This window comes from Anolis sagrei, chromosome 6 (assembly GCF_037176765.1).
Source record: "Anolis sagrei isolate rAnoSag1 chromosome 6, rAnoSag1.mat, whole genome shotgun sequence".
In the NCBI taxonomy this organism is placed as follows: Eukaryota; Metazoa; Chordata; class Lepidosauria; order Squamata; family Dactyloidae; genus Anolis; species Anolis sagrei.
In genome coordinates, this window is record NC_090026.1 from 1714816 (window position 1) to 1741324 (window position 26509).

At 45.6% G+C, this 26509-nt stretch overlaps 1 protein-coding gene across 1 annotated transcript in view; it reads left to right on the top strand.

The window, feature by feature from the left end:
• Positions 1–794: 794 nt before the first annotated feature.
• Positions 795–26509, top strand: part of CAMTA2 (calmodulin binding transcription activator 2) — an 89514-nt gene continuing 63799 nt past the window's right edge. Inside the window, exons 1-8 of the mRNA XM_067469650.1 lie at positions 795–929; positions 5001–5104; positions 6030–6097; positions 8028–8163; positions 8532–8603; positions 15360–15513; positions 17771–17911; positions 23826–25015. Coding sequence (XP_067325751.1) covers positions 902–929; positions 5001–5104; positions 6030–6097; positions 8028–8163; positions 8532–8603; positions 15360–15513; positions 17771–17911; positions 23826–25015 — 1893 coding nt within the window. The 5' untranslated portion in view covers positions 795–901. The remainder of the gene's footprint in view (positions 930–5000; positions 5105–6029; positions 6098–8027; positions 8164–8531; positions 8604–15359; positions 15514–17770; positions 17912–23825; positions 25016–26509) is intronic.

Consider the following 26509-nt stretch of genomic DNA (forward strand, 5'->3'; position numbering starts at 1 on the left):
AATCCATGCTTGCTTTTTTCCCATGATCGTGAGGTCAGGAGTCTTGTACTCCAAAACTCTTGTCTGTCTGAATTTGGATTTATTATTATTATTATTATTATTATTATTATTATTATTACTCTGCTTTATCTTCCCAAAGGGGACTCTAAGCATCTAGTAAAGGTAAAGGTTTTCCTCTGACATTAACTCCAGTCGTGTCCAACTCTGGGACTCTGGTGCTCATCTCCATTTCTAAGCCGAAGAGCCGGCGTTGTCCATAGACACCTCCAAGGTCATGTGGCTGGCATGACTGAATGCAGCGCCGTTACCTACCCAATGGAGCAGTACCTATTGATCTACTCACATTTGTATGTTTTCAAACTGCTAGATTGGCAGAAGCTGGTGCTGACAGCGGGAGCTCACGCTGCTCCCCAGATGCGAACCTGCGACTTGTCGATCAACAAGTTCAGCAGCTCACCATATACAATTTAAAATATGCAAACATTAAAATTGGAGTAAACACAAAAAGGCACCAAAATATTCACAGTTAAAATGTATTTCACTTCCTGTTTTCTCAGCCCATTGGGCCCTCCAGGTGTTTTGGACTTCAACTCCCACAATTCCTAACAGCCTACCGGCTGTTAGGAATTGTGGGAGTTGAAGTCCAAAACACCTGGAGGGCCAAAGCTGACCCATGCCTACTTGATACCCTGCTTTTTCTCTCCACCAAGAAGAAATGCAATAGTAATTTTTTAGGAAGTAGAATGAACTATTTTTGATAACAACCTGACTTGTTTCCTCCCTTTTCTGCAGGTCCAGCCCCCCTCTTCCTCCTCCTCCTCCTCCTCCTCCTCCTCCGGCGTCCTGCTCTTCTCTGCTCTTCCGGCCGAGGACTCTAACTGTGGCCCCCCCAGCCCTAAAGATGAACAAGGAAGCCACTGAAGTATCCGGTGAGTCCATTCCCCACCTTCAGCGTGGTGTCTGCACTGTATAACAGGTGCAGTTTGACCCTGCTTTACATTTACTTACTTAGGTGATCCCTCGTTGGCCGAGTAGGGTCCGTAGGTGGCTGTGGAGCCCTCTTCTTGATCTACATCTTCTCCCACAGTGAGGGCATCCAGGTGGAAGGCGGTCCCAGTTGGGTTTGGCTTGACGCGCCTTCCTCTTGGCACGTTTCTCTCTTTCGCCCTCCATTCTTCTATTTCTGCAGCACTGCTGGTCACAGCTGACCTCCAGCTGGAGCGCTCAAGGGCGCTCAGTGTCTGTGCCAGAGTTTTTAAGGTTGGCTTTCAGCCCATCTTTCAATCTCTTTTCCTGCCCACCAACATTCTATTTTCCGTTCTTGGGTTCAGAGTAGAGCAACTGCTTTGGGAGACGGTGGTCAGGCATCCGGACAATGTGGCCAGTCCAGTGGAGTTGATGGACCATCACGTCAACTGCCATGGTGGTTTATCTGGCCACCTCAAACTGCAGGGAGCAAGCTTCCTTTCTGCTTCCCTGGAGACTAGGACGCAATGGAGCAATGGCTTCAAACTACAAGAGAGGAGATTCCACCTGAACATGAGGAAGAACTTCCTGACTGTGAGAGCCGTTCAGCAGTGGAACTCTCTGCCCCGGAGTGTGGTGGAGGCTCCTTCTTTGGAGGCTTTTAAACGGGCTGGATGGCCATCTGTCGGGGGTGATTTGAATGCAATATTCCTGCTTCTTGGCAGAATGGGGTTGGACTGGATGATGGCCCAGTAGGTCTCTTCCAACTCTATGGTTCTAGGATTCTATCCTCCAACTCGCAGAATTCGTGACCATTGAACCAGCTTGCAATGCTGACTTCTGGGAGTCGGAAGTCCAAACGCTGGAGGGCCACAGGTGGATGCAATCCAAAAAGTTGTTGTTTTGGAGTCTCTGTCTTTCTCTGGAGGTTTTAAAGCAGAGGCTGAATGGCCATCTGTGGGGAGGGCTTGAATTGGATTTTTTTCTAGGGCAGAATAAAGTCAGAGTAGATGGCCTTTGGGTGCCCCTTCCAACTTTAGTGGAATATAGACTGCCTGGGATTCTAGTGGAGTCTCCTTCTCTGGAGGACTTTAAGCAGAGGCTGCATGGCCATCTATCAGGAAGGTTTGGATATCCTTCGTGGCAGAATAAGGTCAGGCTAGATGGCCTTTGGGTGCTCCTTCTACCTTTAGACTACTGTGGAATCCCTTGGGATCTTCTTGCATGGAACCCTTTCAGAAGAGGCCAGATGGGCATCTGTCAGGAGGGTTTTGCTTGTGTTTCCCTACATGGTAATATAAGGTCGAGCTAGATGATCTTTGTGTGTCCCTTCCAACTTTAGTGGAATATGAACTGCCTAGGAGTCTTGCACGGTCATCTGTCGCGAAGGTTTGGATTAGGAATTCCTTCATGGCAGAATAAGGTCAGACTAGATGGTTTTTGGGTGCCCCTTCCAACTTCAGATGAATATAGACTCCTGTGGAGTCTTTTGGAGTCTCTTTTCCTGGAGCCCTTTAAGCAGAGCCTGGATGGGCATCTGTCGGGAGGGTTTTGATTGTGTTTCTCTGCATAGTAGAATAAGATCAGGCTTTGATTAGGTACTCCTTCATAACAGAATAAGGTCGGTCTAGATGGCCTTTGGATGCCCCTCCCACCTTTAGTGGAATATAGACTACTGTAGAGTCCTTTGGAATCTTCTTGCCTTGAGCCCTTTAAGCAGAGGCTGTATGAGGGTTTTGATTGAGTTTTCCAGCATGGCAGAATAAGGTCAGACTAGATTGCCTTTGGGTGTCCCAACTTTAGTGGACACCCAACATTTTCCCTTGTAGTAGGCAGTTCTGTTTATTTACATTGTGTGTAGGTTACTTGTTTATTTATTTAACGTTGTCAGCCATCAAGTGAAACTTTGGAGAGCTTCTGTTCAACCATTTCAAATCTTCCTGCTTGGGCAGTGGTGGCACGATCGTCAGCATAGATTAAACTCTCTGTCCCTTCTCACAGTGGCTGGTCATTTGTGTAAATGTTCAACATGGATGGAACAAGCACAAGGACATTTAGAATAATGCTAAGCTTTTAATTTTGTAGTTTTTGTATGCATTATAACTGTGTTTTTAATTTGCTTCTGACACAATAAATAAAATAAAGCAACACACTTGCCTGCATTGGAGGGTGGGCCCCATTTGATGATGATGATGATGATGATGACGATAATTTTATTTCTTACCTGCCTCTCCTTGTGGCTCAAGGTAGGCTACAGCATAATTAAAACATTGTAAAAATTCTATAAAATGCAAATATTAAAATGTATTTCTATAAAACACATATTAAAATACACAGAATTTGATCCTCCCCTTCCAGTATAGCATAAGAATTTCCAGGCAAAAATGAGTGGAATAGCTATGTTGTAACTAGAGATGGGAAGGCCTGGGGGAAAATATGGGAAAAAATGGGGGAAAAACTATATAATATGAAGACCTTAAGGAAAGATTTCTGTGACTTTTGTTTCTACACACTTCTTTCCCCACCAGTTTTTCCAGGTTTATTTCCTGAGTCCTTCCCATCTCTAACTGTAACTTGCCTTGAATAATAATAATAATAATAATAATAATAATAATAATAATAATAATAATAATAATTTCAAAGGGTCAGAAAAATTCTCAAAAGCAAGCTCAATGGAGGAACTTATGCCACAAGTACCACCTGCCAGCAGCAAAAATGGGTGGGATCATGAACCTGCATAGGTTGTGGAAAATGAACATGCAAAAATACTGTGGGACTTTTGGATCCAGACTGACAAAGTTTTGGAATACACCAGACATCACGATTGTGGAAAAGAAAAAAGTCTGGATTATGGAAGTCGCCATTCCAGGTGAGAGTCGCATTGAGGAAAAACAACAGGAAAAACTCAGCCGCTATCAAGACCTCAAAATCAAACTCCAAAGGCATCAACCAGTCCAGGTGGTCCCAGTGGTGATGGGTACACTGGGCGCCGTGCCAAAAGATCTCAGCTGGCATTTAGAAACAATAAACATGGACAAAATCACGATCTGTCAACTGCAAAAGGCCACCTGACTTGGATCTGCGTGCATCATTCGGAAATACATCACACAGTCCTGGATGCTTGGGAAGGATTCGACTTGTGATGTCGTGATACGGAATCCAGCAAAGAGATCTCCTTTGCTGTGACATACAGCGCTTTTGTGTCAGAATAATAATAATAATAATAATAATAAGGATTGGGTTGATTTCTTGATCTACAATATCAATATAATAATAATAAGGAGGAGGAGGAGGAGGAGGAGGATTGGAGTGATTCTTTGATCTAAAAATATCAATACTTAAATAATAATAATAATAATAATAATAATAATAATAATAATAAGGATTGGATTTCTTGATCAATAATTAAATAACAACAACAATAATAATAATGTTTCGTAGGGATTGCATTGCTTTCTTCAGGTCAAACTATCATGAGTTCATAATAATAATAATAATCATCAATAACAATAATAATAATATAAATACAGTTTTCTACAGATAGCATTGATTTCTCATAATCATCATCAATACTAATCATAATATATTTTCCAGGGATTGGGTTGATTTCTTCTTCAAAAATAAATAACAACAACAACAACACATCACACAGTCCTAGATGCTTGGGAAATGTTTGACTTGTAATTCTGTGATACAAAATCCAGCATATATATATATCTCTCATTTGCTGTGACATACTGTGCTTTTGTGTCAGTAAAATAATAATAATAATAATAATAATAATAATAATAATAATAATAATAATATCAGCAGAAGCCAAAGGCTGAAATCAGAGGATTCAAATTGCAGGAAAAGATGAGGCAGAACTTCCAGAGGGGAAGAGATCATCGACAGGGGAGTCCCGGGCAGTCTTCTTCTGCCAAGCTTTTCGAAGAGAGGCAGAATGGCCATCTGTTGGGAGGGCTCGGTTGGTGATTTTGCAAAGGCAGGGCCTTCTTGGTGCTTCCCCCTCACTCTGCTCTTTCTCCTTCCAGAGAACAACCACCACCTGAAGGTCTTCCTGCCCAAGAAGCTGGTGGATTGCGTCCCCAAGTGCCCCGCTTTGCCCAAGGAGCGCCTCCGGTGGAACACCAACGAGGTGGGTGCATGTCTCAAAACCCAATTTGTGGTTTGGGGAGGGGTAGGCTCTTAGGAATTGTGGGAGTTGGAGTCCAGAACACTTGGATGGAGGCCTGGTGTAGATGCACCCTGCAAGAAAGGAAACAGCAATAGGTTTGCTTTCAAGTTGCTGTTAAGTTGGAAACGGCTTGAAGATACGTCAGCAACTACAACAATCACTGCGTCGACCATGCATGGGCCAACTTGGGCCCTCCCTCTCACTTCCTGTCATCTCTTAGCTCCGTTCTTAAGTAGAAGTTGTTTGCAACTCGGGGATGGCCTGCACTATTGAATGGGAAATCGGTGGGGGACGGGAGTGAAGGTGGTCCGCCAAAGCGCCCTGCTATAAATACCGAGAGGGGCCCGGGAAGACACCGGATAGCCAGCCAGCGTTGCAAGGTCTGCGTCTGACAGCACATTATTTATGCGCCTATGCGCTTAGGAAGGCAGGCAGGAAGGAAGGAAGGACGCCTGGGAAAAGCAGGCTTCTTGCTCCCAAGTTGGTTCATGCTCTGCAGCCATCTTTGTGCCATCTCCCCATTCATTTATCTCACCCACTTGTGACACCTTGGATGGAGTACTTCCTAATTCGTATGCAGGCTGCTGGAAGGTTTTATGGCATTATAAATTACTTAAATTAGCCTCCCTTCATAAAGCGGAACCTAAATTCACAGATTCCTAAATTCCTACTTCACAGATGCAGGTGTCTTTCAGACTGCATAGGTCAACAGCAAGCTAGACTATTAATGGTTGGGAGCTCACTCAAACCCGGGCTGTAGTGATGTAATGCAGCTGACTACTAACTGGCTTCACCACAGCCAGGTTGTATATCTCTAAGTTGTTTTGTTTTGGGAGGGATGTGCCTCTGTCTCACTGCGTTGTGTCTCTTCTCTCCGCCCCCCCAGGAGATTGCGTCCTATTTGATCACCTTTGAGAAACATGAGGAGTGGCTCTCCTGCTCCCCCAAAACCAGGTAAGGGCCCCCACGCTCCCCAAGGACCCCGCCTCTCAAAAGGGAAGGGGGCATCCCATGCGCCAGCTTGGTCCCTCCCTCCAGGTGCTTTGGAGGTTATGCCTGCTTCTCCCTCTTCTTCTCCTCCTTCCTCCTCCATTTCATCCTCTTCTTCTTTCATCCTCCTTCCCTCTCCTTCCTTTTCCTCTTCTTCCTCCATTTATCCTTCTCCTTCTTTTACCCTCCTTCCTTCTCTCCTTCCTCTTCTCCTTCCTCCTCCATTGCTTTTCCCCTTGACCTCTCTTCCCTCCCTCTCTTCTTCCTCCATTTCTTCTCCTCTTCTCCACCTTCTTCCTTTTCTTCTCTTCTTTTGTCCTCCTTCCTTCTCTCCTTCCTCTCCTCCTTCTCCCTCCATCTCCCCTTGACCTCTTTCTTCCCTCCTTTCTCTTCTTCCTCCGTTTCTCCTCCTGTTATCATCCTCCTTCCTTCTTTTCTTCCTCCATTTCGTCCCCTTCTTCCTTCTCTTCTTCTGCTCTGTTTATTTTCCCCTTGACTTCTTCCTTCCTTCTCTCCTTTCTCTTTTACTTCCTGCATTTCTTCTCTTCTTCCTCTCCTTCCTTTTCTTCTTCTGCTCCATTTATTTTCCCCTTGACCTCGTCCTTCCTTCTCTCCTTCCTCTTCTCCTTCTTCCTCCATTTCTCCTCCTCTTGTCCCTCTCATTCCTTCTCTTCTCCTTCTTCCTCCATTTCATCATCTTCTTCTTCTTTTGTCCTTCCTCTTCCCCTTCTTCCTCCATTTCGCCTTCTTCTATCCTCTTTCCTTCTCTCCTTCCTCTTCTTTGCCTACCATTTCTTTTCCCCTTGACCTCTTCCTTCCTTTTCTCCTTCCTTTTCTCCTTCTTCCTCCATTTCTCCTCCTTTTGTCATCCTTCTTCCTTCTCTTTTTCCTCCATTTCTCCTCCTTCTCTTGTTACCCTCCTTCCTTCTCTTCTCCTCCTCCTTCTCCCTGCATTTCATCATCTTTTGCTTTTGTCCGTCTTCCTCTTCCTTCATTTCAACCTTTACTCTTTCCACCCTTCCTTCTCTCCTTCCTCTTCCATTTCTTCTCCCCCTGCAATCCTCATCATTTCTCATTCCTTCATTTCATCATCATCTTCTTTTTCCTTCTCTTTTCTCTTTCCTTCCTCTTCTCCTTATTCCTCTTTTCCTTCCTTCTCTTCTTCCTCTTCCTCAATTTCTCCTCCTTTTGTCCCCCTCCTTCCTTCTCTTCTTCTCCCTCCATTTCATCATCATCGTTTGTCTTTCCTTTCTCCTTCCTTCCTCTTCTTCTTCTGTCCTCCTTCCTTTTTCCCTTCTTCCTCCCTTTCTTCTTGTCTTGACCCCCTTCTTCCTCCTCATTCTCCCTCTGTTTCATCACCTTCTTTTGTCCTTCTTCCCCTTCTTCCTCCATTTTGCTCTTTTCTTCTTTTTGCTCCTTCCTTCTCTCCTTTTCTCCTTCTTCCTCCCTTTTTTCTCCCCTTGACCTCCTCTTTCCTTCTCCTTTTCACCTTCTCCTTCCATTTCATCATCATCTTCTTTTGTCCTTCTTCCATTTCATCTTTTTCTTTTTTCCTTCCTTCCTCTTCTCTTTCTTCTGCCCTCCTTCCTTTTCCTTCTTCTTCCCTTAACCTCATTCTCCCTCTATTTCATCTTCTTTTGTCCTTCCTCTACTCCTTCCTCTGTTTCCCTTTTTTCTCCATTTCTCCCCCTTCTTTCTTTCCTTCTTCCTCCCTTTCTTTTCCCTTGATCTCCTCCTTCCTTCTCATTCTCCCTCTGTTTCATCATCCTCTTCTTTCGTCCTTCCTCTCCCCCTTCTTCCTCCGTTTCCTTTCGTCTCCTTTTGTCCTCTTTCCTGCTCTTCTTCTTCCTCCCTTGACCTTCTCCTTCCTCTCGTCTTCCTCCCTTCCCGCCAGGCCCCAGAACGGCTCCATGATCCTGTACAACCGCAAGAAGGTGAAGTACCGGAAGGACGGCTATTGCTGGAAGAAGCGGAAGGACGGGAAGACCACGCGCGAGGACCACATGAAGCTCAAAGTCAAGGGCCTCGAGGTACAGGACGCAGCTCAGACTCAAGCTCCCTTTGGGACTCTGTGCTGGGGATTAGAGGAGCTGTGGATGGAAGGGAATGATGGGAGTTGTGATCCCAAATCCAAAAGATGCACCGTTGAGACTTCTAAGGCTTGTTTAAGACCAGCATGGGCCAACTTGGGCCCTCCCTCCAGGTGTTTTGGACTACAACTCCCACAATTCCTAACAGCCTACCGGCTGTTAGGAATTGTGGGAGTTGTAGTCCAAAACACCTGGAGGGAGGGCCCAAGTTGGCCCATGCCTGTGTTAAACGGTCGTCTCCTCCATCCTAAATGATGGTCGTACCTATGCTAAACCTGGTCACTAGTGCCTCTCCCTTTCCTCCGCAGTGTCTCTATGGCTGCTACGTCCATTCGTCCATCGTCCCCACATTCCACCGGCGCTGCTATTGGCTCCTGCAGGTAGGATTGCGTGTCTGGGATCCGTGGCCCCCAATGGCTTTATGCTCACGGCCTTTTTTGTGACCCAAAGTATCACCCGTATTTCCTCGAGTCTCGCGCACCATTGAATCGAACGCGCACCTCCCTTTTCAAAACCCTGAAACCAAAAGAAGCATTTGCTGCTGAATGTAATGTGCAGAAAGAGGCAAAAAAAGGTGTGCTCTTTGCAATTTGGCCAAGAAACAAAAAGTGAGCGTTAGATTCAAGTACATACAATATTTTTTTATTTATTAACTTGTATATTTTTTTATATATTTTCCCCTAGAAATCATCATTATACAGTTTGTAAAGGCAGTTGTTTTCCAATATGTTATTTATATATATTATATATATTATATATATTAAATATTTTATTATCACCTATATTTATATATGTATGTATATATATAATATCATCATTATACAATTTGTAAAGGCAGTTTTCCAATATGTCATTTATATATATTACATGTATTAAATATATTATTATCACCCATATATATATATATATAATATTGTCATTATACAATTTGTAAAGGCAGTTGTTTTCCAACATGTCATTTATATATATATTATATATATAAAAATATTATTATCACCCATATATATATGTGTGTGTGTGTGTGTGTGTGTATATATATATATATGTATATATATATATATATATATATAAATATTATTATCACACATATATATGTGTATATATATATATTATTGTCATTATACAATTTGTAAAGGCAGTTGTTTTCCAACATGTCATTTATATATATATTATATATATAAAAATATTATTATCACCCATATATATATGTGTGTGTGTGTGTGTATATATATATATATATATAAATATTATTATCACACATCTATATGTGTATATATATATTATTGTCATTATACAGTTTGTAAAGGCAGTTGTTTTCCAACATGTCATTTATATATATTATATATTTAAAAATATTATTATCACCCATATATATGTGTGTGTGTGTGTGTGTATATATATATAATATTGTCATACAATTTTTAAAGGTAGTTGTTTTCCAACATGTCATTTATATATATTATATATACAAAAATATTATTATCACCCATATATGTGTGTGTATGTATATGTGTGTATGTGTGTGTGTGTGTGTGTGTGTGTATATATATATATATATATAATATTGTCATTATACAATTTGTAAAGGCAGTTTTCCAATATGTCATTTATATATATTACATATATTATATATATTATTATCACCCATATATATATAATATTGTCATTATACAATTTGTAAAGGCAATTGTTTTCCAACATGTCATTTATATATATTATATATATTGTTATCACCCATATATATATATATATGAAATATATTTAAGCTATATAAATAAAATATAATGTTCATTTGTGGGATGAGCATAACTCAAAACCCACTGGACGAATTGGCACCAAATTTGGACACGATACATCAATCAGACCAACGAGTGACCGTCACTCATAAAAACATTGAAAAACACAACAAAAGAGACTTAAAAAGCCAAAAACAAAAAATACATTACAACGCATGCACAAAACCACATGTATACACAAATACACATATATACACACATATACACACACACACACATATATATATACACACACACACACACGCAAAACACAGACAGGACCACAGTAACACGTGGCAGGGGACGACTAGTATATGTATGTGTGTCTGTGTGTATATATATATATAATATTATATATATATACACACACACACATATATAATATTATATATATAATGTATAAAATTACTCATAATATATGCCATATATTATGACCTATATATAATAATTATATAATAATATGTCACCTCTATTATAGAATCCTAGAGTTGAAAGACAACCCCAAAGAAAGCCAGCCAGTCCAACCCGCTTTGGCTGTGCAGAAAAAGCACAGTCAAAGCCCTCCAGGCAGATGGCATTCCAGCCTCTGTTAAAGCTGCTTTCCTCCTCTGTCCTCCACCTAAAAACAATAACATTATGTTACAACATTTGAAAAATTTTCCTTTTCCTGGTATGAAAGTGTTATTTCCTGTTCAATTGTGCAGTCCTTAATTGGAAAGGAGTTGTTCTGCTCCAGAACCTTCCTTTTTCTGGCACTTCCTATGTGGAATGGCTTGAGACTCTTATCGGGTATTCATTGCAAAACGAGAGCAAAATGTGCTGCTGATCTCCCTCCCTCCTGCAAAGACAAAGTTAGCACAGTTTAGTAAACTTTCCCCACGTTTGTATGATAGAACCAATTAGCCAATGACATTGATCACCCAGGAACCAAAAAGCGCGTCCTAGGGGAGTGTAATCACAAAAATGTCAAAAGTCAGAATGGACTTCCCACCTCAGAGGCAAACCATGAAGTCTTCTGGTCACTTCTTCTCCTGCCATTTCGCTAATTCCTTATCTTTTTTTCTGCTTTGCTATCTCAACTTTTTACTTAATCTTTAAAACCCACAAACGGTTTCTGTGTTTTTTTTAATAAATGAAACAAGTGATTCCCATCTATATCTATAAATTTCCTACTGGCGTCCAACGGGGAAGCAAAACTCTAAAACCCCTCCACAAAACTCTACCAAAATTGCCATGCCCCAAGGACAACCCACTAGGTACAAACTAATCCACTCAGAAATCAAAACCACACAACAACAGCCACAAAAATACGGCAAAACAACTGAGCATGCGCACTGGCGCAAACTCCCCGGTGCGCGCGCACGCATGGCCCCTCACCGCCCCTCCCGCGCGGCACACACACGCGCGTGCGTGCACCCCTTCACACCCCCCGCGCGGCATTACATCCATAGAATAGAGTTGAAAGGGACACTCCAAGCCTCGCCGCATCCCCACCGGAAAGACACGCCCCCTCCCTTTGCCCCACCCCTTCCCTCCCTGACTCACTCCTTCCCTCCTCCCTCCCCCTCCGGAAAGACACGCCCCCTCCCTTCCTGGGATTTATAGTTCACCTACAATCAAAGAGCATTCTGGACTCCACCAACGATGGAATCAAACCAAACTTGGCACACAGAACTTCCACGACCAACAGAAAATACTTGAAAGGTTTGGAGGGCATTGACCTTGAGTATGGGAGTTGTAGTTCACCGACATCCAGACAGCACTGTGGACTCAAACAATGATGGATCTGGACCAAACTTGGCATAAGCATTCAATACGCCCAAATATGAACACAGATGGAGTTTGAGGGAAATAGACCTTGACATTTGGGAGTTGTAGTCACTGGGATTCAGAGTTCACCAACACTCAAAGAGCATCCTGAACCCCACCAACGACAGAATTGGGGCAAACATGCTACACTGAACCCCCATGACCAACAGAAAACACTCAAGTTTACACACAAGCATAAAGAAGGGGGAGGAAGGAGGGATGCCAGAGAGAGAGAGAGAGAGAGAGAGAGAAAGAGGGGAAAGGAAGGAGTGTGTGAGAGAGAAAGAGGGGAAAGGAAGGAGTGTGAGAGAGAGAAAGAGGGGAAAGGAAGGAGTGTGAGAGAGAGAAAGAGGGAAAGAGAGCGAGGGAAGGAAGGAAGAGAGGCCAGGCAAAGACTTCAAAACTCTTACTAAGGGCCACAGCAACGCGTGGCAGGGCACAGCTAGTTCTTTTTAAAAAGCATATTATTATTTGAAACACAACAGGATGAGTCCACAACAAACAAGATCACTCTGCTGGTTGTTGAATTGGATCACACGTCAGACACTTCCCAAGTGTCTAGGACTGTGTGATGTATCAGCGAATAATGCATGCAGATCCCAGTAAGCTGGCCTTCTGCAGCTGACATGTGGTGATTTTGTCAGCAAGTATTGTGTTTAAGTACAGGCCAAGGTCTTAAGGTGCTGCACCCAGTGTGCCCATCACCACTGGGACCCCCTTGATTGGCTTGAGTCAGAGTCTTTGCAGTTCAATCTTTAAATCCTCATATCGTGTCAGCTTTTTTAAATTTAATTTTTTATTTTTATATTGTCTCATTATTATTATTTTTATTTATTTATTTATGTATTGACTTTGCTTCTATACGGCTGTATCTCAAGCCCGAAGGCGACTCACGGCCGTTCACAAACAGTAAAAACAGTAGAAACAGCAGTGGTTCCATACAACATAGAACAATTGACTTAACACATTATCCATAAATTACCAATAAGCAATTACAATGCACAATTATTACAAAACACAACCGTACCCCATCTTCTCATCATCCAAGCGTAGTCCAGGTTCGTCGTCCATTGTTCCATTCCTATGTTCCATTACCAGATTGCACTAAATTACTCAAACGCCTGCACAAACATCCAGGTCTTCACCTTTTTGCGGAATACCATTAGAGATGGTGCTAGTCTAATGTCCGTAGGAAGGGCGTTCCACAGCCGAGGAGCCACCACCGAGAAGGCCCTATCTCTCGTCCCCGCCAGCCGAGCTTGAGAAGCAGGCGGGATCGAGAGCAGGGTCTCCCCGGAAGATCTCAAACTCCTGGTGGGTTCATAGGCAGAGATGCGGTCAGATAGGTAGCTTGGGCCGGAACTGTTTATTATTATTATTATTGTGTTTATTTCTACCCAAATTTTGTCTCCACTAGGAGACTCAAGGCGGCTTCCATTAAGAGCATTTCAATAACTTTGAATACAGTCACAGGTTCGCAGTCTGGGAGTCCTCTTGGATTCATCACTGACGCTTGAGGCTCAGGCTTCGGCAGTGTCCGGGAGGGCTTTTGCACAACTAAGACTTGTGTGCCAGCTGCGACCGTACCTCGCAAAGGCTGATCTGGCCGGGGTGGTCCATGCCTTGGTCACCTCTAGATTGGATTACTGTAATGTGCTCTGCGTGGGGCTGCCCTTGAAAACGGCTCGGAAATTCCAACTGGTCCAACGAGCAGCGGCCAGGATGTTAACTGGCGCTCCTTACAGAGAGAGGCCAACCCTCCTGTTTAAGGAGCTCCATTGGCTGTTGTTTACCTACCGAGCCCAATTCAAGGTGCAGGTGCTTACCTACAAAGCCCTAAACGGTTTGGGACCACCCTACCTGCGTGACCACATCTCCGTTTATGAACCCACACGTTCTCTTTGTTCATCCAGAGAGGCCCTGCTCGCGATCCCACCTGCGTCGCAAGCGCGTTTGGTGGAGACGAGGGACAGGGCCTTCTCTGTGGTTGCCCCCGACTCTGGAACATCCTCCCCAAAGACATTAGACTAGCACCCACGTTGGCAGTCTTCAGGAAGAACTTGGAGACCTGGCTATTCCGACGTGCCTTTCCAAAGTAGGATAACCCCCCAAGCACCATGTCTCAGAAGCACTTTATTAGAGTTTAAGACTCTCTGCACATTGCACTTGCCTGGAAATCCAAAATACCACCAGCCGTACCCAGCACTTTTTAACCTGTACCCATCATTGGCCCGGCCCTGGTTTTTATTGCGTAATGATGTATTGTTTTGTTATTGCTTATGTTTTAATTTGCTTCAAATTGTATTGTTATTGTTTTGTTGTTGTTGTGTTGAGGCCTTGGCCTTCGTAAGCCGCATCGAATCCCTTGGGAGATGCTAGTGGGGTACAAATAAAGTTTAATAATAATAATAATACATTTATTTATTTATTTATTTATTATATTGTGTCATTATTATTATTATTATTATTATTATTATTTGAAACACAACAAGAGGAGTCCATAGCAGATAAGATCACTTCTGGCTGTTGTATTGGATCATACGTCAGACACTTCCCAAGTGTCTAGGGTTCTGTGATGTATTTTGCAGCTGGCAGATTCAGTGCCAATTGCTTTTAAGTGCAGGCCAAGGTCTTTAGGTACTGCACCCAGTGTGCTGATCACCACTGGGACCCGCTTGACTGGCTTGTGCCAGAGTCTTTGCAGTTTGATCTTTAAATCCTCATATTGTGTCCGCTTTTTTATTTTTATTTTATTTTATTGTTTATTCTTATTTTTATATTGTGTCATTATTATTATTACTATTATTATTTGAAACACAACAAGATGAGTCCATAGCAGACAAGCTCACTTCTGGCTGTTTATATTGGATCACACGTCGGACACTGATATATATGTCTATATCAATGGAATGCCTCTGGTGTGAGAGAATTGGCCATCTGCGAGGACGTTGCCCAAAGGGATGCCCGGATGTTTTACCATTCTATAGGATGCTTCTGCCATATCCCCGTATGGGAAGCTGGTGCTGACAGAAGGGAGCTCACCCCGCTCCTACCAGAAACAACTTGCAGTTTCTCAAGTCACTTCTGACACACACACAAATGTGATATATTTTACAGCTGGCAGATGGTAATTTGTTAGCGCCAATTGTGCTTAAGTGCAGGCCAAGGTCTTTAGGTGCTGCACCCAGTGTGCCGATCACCACTGGGACCGCCTTGACTGGCTTGAGTCAGAGTCTTTGCAGTTTGAGCTTTAAATCCTCATATTGTGTCAGCTTTTTTATTCTATTTATTTAATCTTATATTGTGTCATTATTATTATTATTGTGTTGATTTCTACCCCAATTTTGTCTCCACCAGGAGACTCAAGGTGGCTTCCATTAAGAGCATTTCAATAACTTTGACTATGTTTCCATGGCCGAGCTACACATCCCAGGGCTCTGTGGGATTCGGCCCTGCTGTGGTGCTTGTGGGGTGTTCCTGGGGGTCCCCATTTCCCTTCCCTGTCCGGCCGGGCTTCCCAAAGGGCTTCCCTTCTTTCCGTGTTTCCTGCAGAACCCGGACATTGTGCTGGTGCACTACCTGAACGTGCCGGCCATTGAGGACTGTGGGAAGCTGTGTGGGCCGGTCCTGTGCTCCATCAACAGTGACCGCAAGGAGTGGCTGAAGTGGTCCAAGGAGGAGCTGGTGGGGCAGCTCAAGCCCATGTGTGAGTCAAGGGCAAGGGGACGGAGGGGGGCAGGGGGGTGGATAGATGGATGGAGGGAAGGAAGGAAGGGTGGAAAGAAGGATAGGATAGAAGCAGTGAAGGAAGGTTGGAAGGATCAAAGGATGGATGGAAAGAAGGATAGAAGGAGCAAAGGAAGGAAGGATGGAGGATCAAAGGAAGCATCGAAGGATGGATGGAAAGGAAGAAAGGATGAAAGGACTGGATGAAAGGAGGGATTGAAGGAAAGAAGGATGGAAGGAAGGATCAAAGGAAGGATGGATGGAAGGTTGTAAGGAAGGGATGAAGGATTGAAGGTACAATGGAAGGTAGGATCGATGGATGGAAGGAAGGATAGAAGGAGCAAAGGAAGGAAAGATGGAGGATCAAAGGAAGCATCGAAGGATGGATGGAAGGATTGATTGAAGGAAGGAAGGAAGTGAAGGAAGGCTGGAAGGGAGGAAGGAAGGATGACAGGACTGGATGGAAGGAGGGATTGAAGGAAAGAAGGATGGAAGGAAGGAAGGATCAAAGGAAGGGTGGATGGAAGGGATGGAGGAAGGATTGAAGGAACAATGGAAGGTAGGATTGGAGGAAGAATGGATGGAAGGCTAGAAGGAGCAAAGGAAGGAAGGATGGAGGATCAAAGGATGGGTGGTTGAATGGAAGGTAGGAAGGCTGGAAAGAAGGATAGAAGATAGGATAGAAGCAGCGAAGGAAGGGATGGAGGAAGGATGGAAGGTAGGATCAATGGAAGGAAAGAAGGAGAAAAGGAAGGAAGTATGGATCAAAGGAAGCATCGATGGATGGAAGGAAGGATTGATTGAAGGAAAGAAGGATGAAAGTACTGGATGGAAGAAGGAATTGGAGGAAAGAAGGATGGAAGGAAGGAAGGATCAAAGGAAGGATGGAAGGGATGGAGGAAGGATTGAAGGAAGCATGGGTGGAAGGAAAGATAGAAGGAGCGAAGGAAGGATGGAAAGAAGGTTGGAAGGATTGGTTAGAAGGAAGGAATGGAAGAAAGGGGGGATTGAAGGAAAATAAGATGGAAGGATCAAAGGATGGCTGGAAAGAAGGATGGGTGAAAGGGAAGATTGAAGGATGGATGGAAGGAAGGAAAGATTGAAGGATGGATGGAAGGAAGGTAAGATGGAGGGAAGGAGACTGGATGAAAGGATAGAAGGTAGGATAAAAGCAGCAAAGGAAGGAAGGATCAAAGGAAGCATCAAATGAAGGCTGGAAAGAAAGATGGAATGATCAAAGGTTGGATGGATGGAAGGATGGATGGAAGAATGGATGGAAGGAAGGATGGATGAATAGATGGATGGAAGGAGGATGGAAGAATGGATTGAAGGAGGATGGAAGGATGGATGAATGGGTGGATGGATGGGTGGAAGGATGGATGGATGGATGGATGGATGGAAGGAGGATGGAAGAATGGATGGAAGGATGGATGAATGGGTGGATGGATGGATGGATGGATGGAAGGAGGATGGAAGAATGGATGGAAGGATGGATGGATGGATGAATGGAAGGAGGATGGAAGGATGGATGAATGGGTGGATGGATGGATGGATGGATGGATGGATGGATGGATGGAAGGAGGATGGAAGGATGGATGGATGGATGGATGGAGGATGGAAGAATGGATGGAAGGATGGATGGGTGGATGGATGGATGGATGGAAGGATGGATGGATGGATGGATGGATGGATGGATGGATGGATGACAGGCAAACTGGTTGTAAGGAAGATCGAATGGATGGAAGGATTGAAGGAAGAAAGGACTGAAGTATCAAAGGAAGGTAGGCAGGATGGAAGGTTGGAAGGAAGGAGGATGAAAGGAAGGAAAGATGGATGGAAGGAAGGCAGGATATCTTTTGAAGAGGAATGCCTTTAAGATCAAGCCAGGGGGTGCTGTGGTTTTTCACTTTCAATAGGTTTTCTTGGCTTTTACAGTGTGTTTTTTTAAAAACATATTGTTTATATTTAATTTTGTTTTCATGTTTGCATATTGCGATACTTGGAGGGAGGGCTGAAGTTGGCCCAGGCCTGTTTTGCACTCAAGAGACTGGATAATTGACATCTCAGTCCCTTTGAATTAGAATTGAAATGTTTGCAAGCTTGGTTATTGAGATCTTTTTTTAAAAAAAATCATAAAAGTCTGTGTAGTGTCCAAAAGAAGAAGAAGAAAAGACGACAGTGTCACGGAGTGAACTCTCACCGGCGCGTGTGTTCCTTTCCCCTCTCTGTGCCCGCAGTTCACGGGATCAAGTGGACCTGCAGCAACGGGAACGGGACGGCCGAGTTCTCCATTGAGCAGCTGGTGCAGCAGATCCTGGAGAGCCACCAGGCCAAGCCCCTGCCACGCACCCACGCCTGCCTCTGCACCAGCGGACTCGGTCAGCATGCTTCTCCGGGTTGTGGCCTAAGTACTCATTGTGCCCTCCTTGCTTTGAAAGTGGTCGCTCTTCCCCAGGAACGTTGTTTTTGTGGCTGCCACAAACGAGGTGGAATGGGTCGAGAGTCCTTGATGAGATATACCATATATACCCGAGTATAAGCCAAGGCTCCTAATTTTGCCACAAAAAACTGGGGAAACGTATTGACTCAAATATAAGGATGGGAAATGCAGCCACTACGGGTCAATCTATATAAATAAAAATGTAATGTTAGTTTGTGGGATTAACATAATTCAAAAACCACTGGACGAATTGACACCAAATTTGGACACAAGACTCCTCTCAGGCCAACGAGTGACCGTCACTCATAAAAACACTGAAAAACACAGGAGATAACGTATTGTCGAAGGCTTTCATGGCTGGAATCACTAGGTTCTTGTGGGTTTTTTTCGGGCTATAGAGCCATGTTCTAGAGGCATTTCTCCTGACGTTTCGCCTGCATCTATGGCAAGCATCCTCAGAGGTTGAGAAGGTCTGAACACATCTCCTCCTATGAACCAACCAGGACGCCAAGATCATCTGGGGAGGCCCTACTCTCAGTCCCACCTGTATCACAAGCGCGCCTGACGGGAACGAGAGACAGGGCCTTCTCAGTGGTGGCCCCTCAGCTATGGAACGCCCTTCCTACAGATATCAGATCAGCCCCCTCCCTGCTGGCGGAGACACGGTATATCTCATCGAGGACTCTCAACCCATTCCACCTTCTCAACCTCTGAGGATGCTTGCCATAGATGCAGGCGAAACGTCAGGAGAAATGCCTCTAGAACATGGCTCTATAGCCCGAAAAAACCCACAAGAACCTACAGGAGATAACGCTTGGGATAAATAGATATAATAATAACAACAACAATAATAATAACGGTTCCGGCCCAAGATACCTAACTGACCGCCTCTCGGCCTATGAGCCCACGAGGACTTTAAGATCGTCCGGGGAGGCTCTGCTCTCGATCCCGCCTGCTTCACAAGCACGGCTGGCGGGGACGAGAGATAGGGCCTTCTCGGTGGTGGCTCCTCGGCTGTGGAACACCCTTCTTGTGGACATCAGGCTAGCTCCCTCCCTGTTGATATTCCGTAGGAAGTTAAAGACCTGGCTGTTTAAGAAGGCATTTGAACAAGAAGTGCAATGATTGGTAATTTGACCATAGGAATGGAACAACGGAAATGATACCGGATTGTGGGTTTGACGATGAGACGACACGGAATGGCTTTTGTAGGAATGTTGATGTTTTTGATGAGATGTTTTTTGATAATGATGAATTGCGGATTATTTTACACTATGTTTGTATTTTGCACCTGTTTTTCTATGTTGTACACCGCAGTGAGTCGCCCTTGGGCTGAGAATTGCGGTATATAAGCGAAGTAAATAAAATAAAATAAATTAAATAAATAAATAATTTATTTTATTTATTTACTTTATTTCTATCCCGCTTTTCTCAGCCCTCAGGCGACTCAAAGCGGTGAACAACATCGATACAAAACATCGTGAGACAAGTGTAGGGCAATTAAAAACAATTGTTAACATAAATCATTAAACATCCGTATAACAGTCATGAGCGCCTCAACAGTAAAATCAGAATCCAGTCTCATCATCCATTATTCCGTATTCCTATGTTCAATTACACTGTTTAATCAAATGCCAGGTCTTCACTTTCCTCCGGAACGCCAGCAGGGAGGGGGCCAATCTGATATCTGTAGGAAGGGCATTCCACAGCCGAGGGGCCACCACTGAGAAGGCCCTGTCTCTCGTCCCCGCCAAGCGTGCCTGTGATGCAGGCAGGACCGAGAGCAGGGCCTCCCCAGATGATCTTAGTGTCCTAGCCGGTTCATAGGAGGAGATGCGTTCGGAGAGGTAAGTAGGGGCAGAACCGTTTAGGGCTTTATAGGCTAACGCCAGCACTGGCTACCACAAACTGGTAGCCAGTGGAGCTGGCGCAACAGAGGAGTAGTATGCTCCTTGAGTGCCGCTCCTGTTAGCAACCTGGCTGCTGAACACTGGACCATTTGAAGCCTCCAAGCAGTCTTCAAAGGCAACCCCACGTAGAGAGCATTGCAGTAGTCTATGCGGAATGTAACCAGAGCGTGGACTACCATGGCCAAGTCAGACTTCCCAAGGTACGGGCGCAGCTGGCGCACAAGTTTTAACTGTGCGAATGCTCCCCTGGTCACTGCCGAAACCTGGGGTTCCAGGCTCAGCAATGAGTCCAGGGTCACACCCAAGCTGCGAACCTGCATCTTCAGGGGGAGTGCGACCCCGTCCAACACAGGCTGTAACCCTATGCCCTGTTCGGCCTTGCGACTGACGAGGAGTACCTCCGTCTTGTCTGGATTCAATTTCAATTTGTTCGCCCTCATCCAGACTGTCACAGTGGCCAAGCACCGGTTCAGGACCTGGACAGCCTCCCTAGTAGCAGGTGGAAAGGAGTGACAGGGTTGGACATCATCCGCGTACCCCGAAACTCCGGATAATATTATTTATTTATTTATTTATTATTTGCACTTGTTAACCGCCACTCTCAGCCCGAGGGCGACTCGTGGCGGTGTACAGAACATAGAAAAGACAACAATTTACAATAAATCAAGACCATAACACAACATCTAAAAATCCGCTTCGTCTAGTTTGGGGTCATAATCAATCTCATAGTCATAGTCCATTCCGGTGGTCATTCCAAAAAACATAGCACTTAGTTGAAGGCCTTTTCGAAGAGCCAGGGTTTCAGGCCCTTGCGGAAGGCCATGAGGGAAGGCGCCTGTCTGATTTCAGCAGGGAGGGAGTTCCATAGCCGGGGGGCCACCACCGAGAAGGCCCGCTCTCTCGTCCCCGCCAGGCGTGCCTGTGAGGCAGGCGGGACCGAGAGAAGGGCCTCCCCAGATGATCTCAAGGTCCTCGTGGGCTCGTAGGCCGAGATGCGGTTCGCAAGATATTTTGCGGTTCGCAAGGTAATAATGCATCACACAGTCCTAGACGCTTGGGAAATGTTCAACTTGCAATTTTGTCATACGAAATCCAGCATATAGATCTCGTTTGCTGTGAGATACTGTGTTTTTGGTGTCAGTCAAATAATAATACAAGATGTTGAGACTCCTCCGCCAGGGAAGGGCGATGCCGCACCAAACTCCAAGTCCCAGGATCACAGCGCATTGAGCCCGGTCATTGAATTAGAGGTGACACAATTCAATACATACTTAGCGTCAACTCCATTGAGAGCAAGAGGACCTGCCTTGGACTCCATTGCTGGGATTGCTCTCGCCACTTAGTTAACTTGGTTGGTCAGCCAACGAGGAAACTCTCCGCTCTCTTTGGTTTCATTTGGCAGATTAGTTTATGAAACGCGCATAAGTTTCTCCCTTGACTGGAGCCATTGTTTTGGCAGAATAGAAGACCCATTCTTCCTCTGTGGGCCAGGCTTGGGTCACAACTGGCGCCATGGAGAACACGAGTCTCTTAAGATATTAATAACAGCAATAATAATAATAATAATAATAATAATAATAATAATAATCCCATTGCAGAAGGGAGAGCTGTAACAACAATAATATAATTGAAAGACACAACAATAATCTACAGTGATTTTTTTTTTTGGAGCATGAGACTTGCTGGACCTCCCTTGCTCCCAGTTTGTGGACCTCCCTTGCTCCCAGTTCCCTCCAGTTTGCAGCCCATTCTGGCATTGGGATTGCCTGCTGTGAGGAGCATTGGGTGCCCTCCAGTGGCGGAATCCTGAATTGCCAGAGCATGACATGGAACACTCCCTGCAAAACCTCCACTGGGTTTTGATTGTTTTTGCTGCTTTGAGTTCCCTTTGAGAGAAGGAAAGTGGGATCTGAATTCCCAACATCATAACACACTCTTGCATTTATGAATAAGTATCCAAATGATATTTTGGTTGTCTTGGGCTATTGGCAGGCCTTGAAGGGGATTTTGCTCTCACTCTCTACCTCTTTCCTTTTTTCCTTCGCTCCCTCTTTCCTTCCTTTCCTTTTTTTCTTTCCTTCTCTCCTTCCTTCTCTACCTCCTTCTTCCCTTGCTTTGCTCTTTGCTTCCATGCTTCCTTTTCTCTTTCCTTCTTTCCTTCCCTCCCTCGTTCTCTCCTTCCTTCACTCCCTCTTTCCTTCCTTCCCTTTTCTTCTTTCCTTCTCTCCTTCCTTCCTTCTCTACCTCTTTCCTTTCTTCCTTCACTCTTTGCTTCCATGCTTCCTTTTCTCTTTCCTTCTTTCCTTCCCTCCCTCGTTCTCTCCTTCCTTCACTCCCTCTTTCCTTCCTTCCCTTTTCTCTTTCCTTCTTTCCTTCCCTCCCTCGTTCTCTCCTTCCTTCACTCCCTCTTTCCTTCCTTCCCTTTTCTTCTTTCCTTCTCTCCTTCCTTCCTTCTCTACCTCTTTCCTTTCTTCCTTCACTCTTTGCTTCCATGCTTCCTTTTCTCTTTCCTTCTTTCCTTCCCTCCCTCGTTCTCTCCTTCCTTCACTCCCTCTTTCCTTCCTTCCCTTTTCTCTTTCCTTCTTTCCTTCCCTCCCTCGTTCTCTCCTTCCTTCACTCCCTCTTTCCTTCCTTCCCTTTTCTTCTTTCCTTCTCTCCTTCCTTCCTTCTCTACCTCTTTCCTTTCTTCCTTCACTCTTTGCTTCCATGCTTCCTTCTCTCTTTCCTTCTTTCCTTCCCTCCCTTGTTGTCTCCTTCCTTCGCTCCCTCTTCTCTCTTTCCTTCCTTCCTTCCTTCCTTCCTTCATCCTCTCCTTCCTTCGCTCCCTCTTTCCTTCCTTCCCTTTTCTTCTTTCCTTCTCTCCTTCCTTCCTTCTCTACCTCTTTCCTTTCTTCCTTCACTCTTTGCTTCCATGCTTCCTTCTCTCTTTCCTTCTTTCCTTCCCTCCCTTGTTGTCTCCTTCCTTCGCTCCCTCTTCTCTCTTTCCTTCCTTCCTTCCTTCCTTCATCCTCTCCTTCCTTCGCTCCCTCTTTCCTTCCTTCCCTTTTCTTCCTTCCTTCTCTCCTTTCTTCCTACTTTGCTTTTTTCCTTCCTTCCCCCTTTTTCTTTTCCTTGCACTTTTTCTCCTTCCTTCCTTTCTCTACCTCTTTCTTACCTTCCTTCGCTTTTTACTTCCATGCTTCCTTCTCTCTTTCCTTCTTTCCTTCCTTCCCTCGTACTCTCCTACCTTCGCTCCCTCTTTCCTTCCTTCCCTTTTTTTCTTTCTTTCTCTCCTTCCTTCTTTCTCTACCTCTTTCTTTCCTTCCCCCCTTTTCTTTTCCTTTTCCTTGTCCTTTCCCTCCTTTCTTCCTTTACCTCTTTCCTTTCTTCCTTTGCTCTTTGCTTCCATGCTTCCTTCTCTCTTTCCTTCTTTCCTTCCCTCCCCATTCTCTCCTTCCTTTGCTTCCTCTTTCCTTCCCTTTTCTTCTTTCCTTCTCTCCTTTCTTCCTTCTCTATTTCTTTCCTTCCTTCCTTTGCTCTTTGCTTCCACGATTCCTTCCCTCTTTCCTTTTTTTCTTTTCCTCCCTTCTTTCTTTTTTTCTTTCTTTCTTTCTTTCTTTCTTTCTTTCTTTCTTTCTTTCTTTCTCCCTTTCCTTCCTTCCCTCCCTCCCTCTTCCTTTTTCTGTATTGTCATTTAGCTTTTTGTCATTTAGCCTTTTGGTTTTTCCCTACTTTTTTGGGGGGGGGGGTTATGCATGAAGGTCACTCATTGGCCTGTTAGGAGTATAGTGTCCAAATTTGGCGTCCATTCGTCCAGTGATTTTTGAGTTCTGTGAATCCCACAAACGAATATTATGTTTTTAGTTAGAGAGCTCATTACTAGAGGAGGCTTGAAGGGGGTTGTCACTTCCAAGGGTCTCTTCTGTGCGTGATTTGTCGTCCTCCTTTCCCCTTCCTTGGCAGGGAGCCCCAGCCACGTCCCGCACAAATGCAGCAGCAGCACCAAGCACCGCATCATCTCCCCGAAGGTGGAGCTCCGCCCCCCGTGCCCCTTCCCGGCGCTCACCGAGACCCACGTCGTCCCGTCGGAGGAGGCCAAAGTGGAGCCGGAGGTGCCCAGAGCCTCGTCTTCGTCGTCAACCTCTTCCTCCTCCTCCTCGTCCTCTGAGGGCCACAGGGAGCCCCGTCTGGCTAAGGTGTCCTCCCCGGATGGCGGCCCTCTTGTCCCCAAGCAGGAGCTCCCGCCCGCCTCCCTCTCGGTGGGACTTCCAGGTGGAACCAATGGCAGTGGGGCCCTCCTGGTCATGAGAGGGCCACCTGAGAAGCCTCTGGCCTTGACCCCCAGCCAGCAGCTGCTCTCCCGAGAGGGAGGTCATGGCGAAAGCGCGGTCCCCCCGGCGACCCCTCTGGGCCTGGCTTTGCTCTTGGGACCGGGCCTGGTCCTCTCACAGAACCTGGACTCCAGCATGGAGACCGCGGAGTCGGGACCCGCCGAGCCGGACGCGGCCTTCGACCCGGACTGCTTCCTCAACAGCCCCAAGGAAGGCGAGACTTACGGTGGGGGCACCAAACCGGAGCCGCCGCTGCCGTCGGAGAACAACAGTGGTAACACCACCACCCTCCAAGGCTACTCGGTCTTTGTGCCCAGCACCAACCGCTTCTTTATCCAAGACGATGGTGGGGCCCGGCCCGCGGCCGCCCTCTTGCCCCCCTCGCCTCCGCCGTCCTCTTCTGCCGGGACGGAAGAATGCAAGAGCAGCCCCCCGGAGACCCCCATGGAGACCACCCCCACTGCCGGGGAAGAGGAGCCCCAGGGCGACGAGGGGTCTCCACCGGAGATTTCGGCCACAGAGCTCCAGGAGGAGCTCTACTCCATGATCCAGACGGCGGCGGTGGCGGCTACCGCCTCTCCTTCCACCGCCTCCTTCGGCCTCTCCTTCGACAACCACTTCCCGGACCTCATTGGCGAACTCATGACGGACGAGAGTGGGGTGGGCGGAGACGGAGACGGAGCCTCGGAAGGGAGCGGCAGTGGCGGAGGGCGGCAGAGCCCCGGGAGGGTCCTCTCCGCGGGGGAGGATCTGGGCGAGGAGACCCCACAACAGTCATTGGCCTCCATCACGGACTTCTCCCCCGAATGGTCCTACCCAGAGGTCAGTGGAGTGCGGCCGGGAGGGGAGGGGGTGGGGGTCTGGAGTTTTTTTGGGGGAGGGGCTGAGGCATTGTGGGGAGGGGCTACTATAAGGAGGTTTGTGGATTTGGGTCTGTGGGGCCGTGCAGGCTGCATAGGAGCTGCCCCCAAAGCCCATTAGGATTGTGTTTACGTTCACATGTTAATGATCTACTTCAGGTATGGGCCAACTTGGGCACACCAGGTGTTTTGGACTCCAACTCCCATCATTCCTACAGCCTCAGGCCACCTTCCTTTCCCTGCTCAGACGCTTAAGCACCAGGACTGTGGCATAGCTCACTGGGAGTCAGCTGCATTAAGATCACTACTGACCAAAAGGTTATGAGTTCGAAGCCAGCCCGGGTCGGAGTGAGCTTCCGACCAAATTGTGTAGCTATCTGTCGACCTTTGCAGCCCGAAAGACAGTTGCATCTGCCAAGTAGGAAATTTAGGTACCGCTTACACAGGGAGGCTAATTTAACTAATTTACAACGCCATAAAAATCTCCAGCAGCGTGCAAAAGAATGAGGAAGTACTCCATCAGTGTCACAAATGGACGGTGAAGCAACAGCTCCCCTGGTGGCCAGAATACCCTCATGAAGCTATAATGTTAAATGTGTCACGTTGCCAGTGTTGCAACTCAGAGTAAGCGTCACCTTGCTTCCCAACACCACCACACAAGAGCTGTAGTTTTATAGTTTATTGAGGAAGAAATCCGAGTCAAAATAAAGAACAAGCATTGCAAAGTTCCAAAGATTTAGGTTAAATGCAGAATATAGTTCCAAAGATCAGATAAAAACAAGAGGCACAATCCTATTGGCAAAGTTCAAACCAGAGTTCAAGGTACAAGCAATGAAACAATTCCCCCAAGATCACAATGCAAGAAATCCCAAGTGTGCTGCTTTCCAAGCTAAGGTTATTCCATGAAGCTTTCAGGCTAATAAGCTACGTTGAACTGACGCTATTTCTAGGTTTGCAAAAACCTTTCTAACATGAAAACATTATGCTCTCACCAACATGAAAGCATTGCGATGACCTTTCCCCGAGCTGGCTTCTCGTCTGCTGGCCAGGTGAGAACTCCGCCTGACCCACAAATCAAGACGAGCTTGCCGGGTCAGGTCACTATCAAAGCTTTCTGCACTTACAGTATCAGCGTGGGAAGGAGGCAAATGCCTCCCCACCTGTTTGCTATCTCCTTCGTTAAAATTATTTTCTTCTGAGAACCGCTGTGTTGACTCTGCACTGTCTGTGGGAGCCACAGAAAAAGAGCCGGGAATCTGAATCCCATCATCCTCATCATCAGAGAACATCTCAGCCACAACAGCCAGGGCTCTGCCTTATTTAGGTAGAGATGAACCAAACTCCCAGTTTTATCAAACCGTTTAATTAAAACAGCACTTACTTGCTGGCTGTTTTAATAGACCAAAATATGACAATACTTCTCTCCCAAAGATCAGTCCCAAGGTTAGCTCCTTAA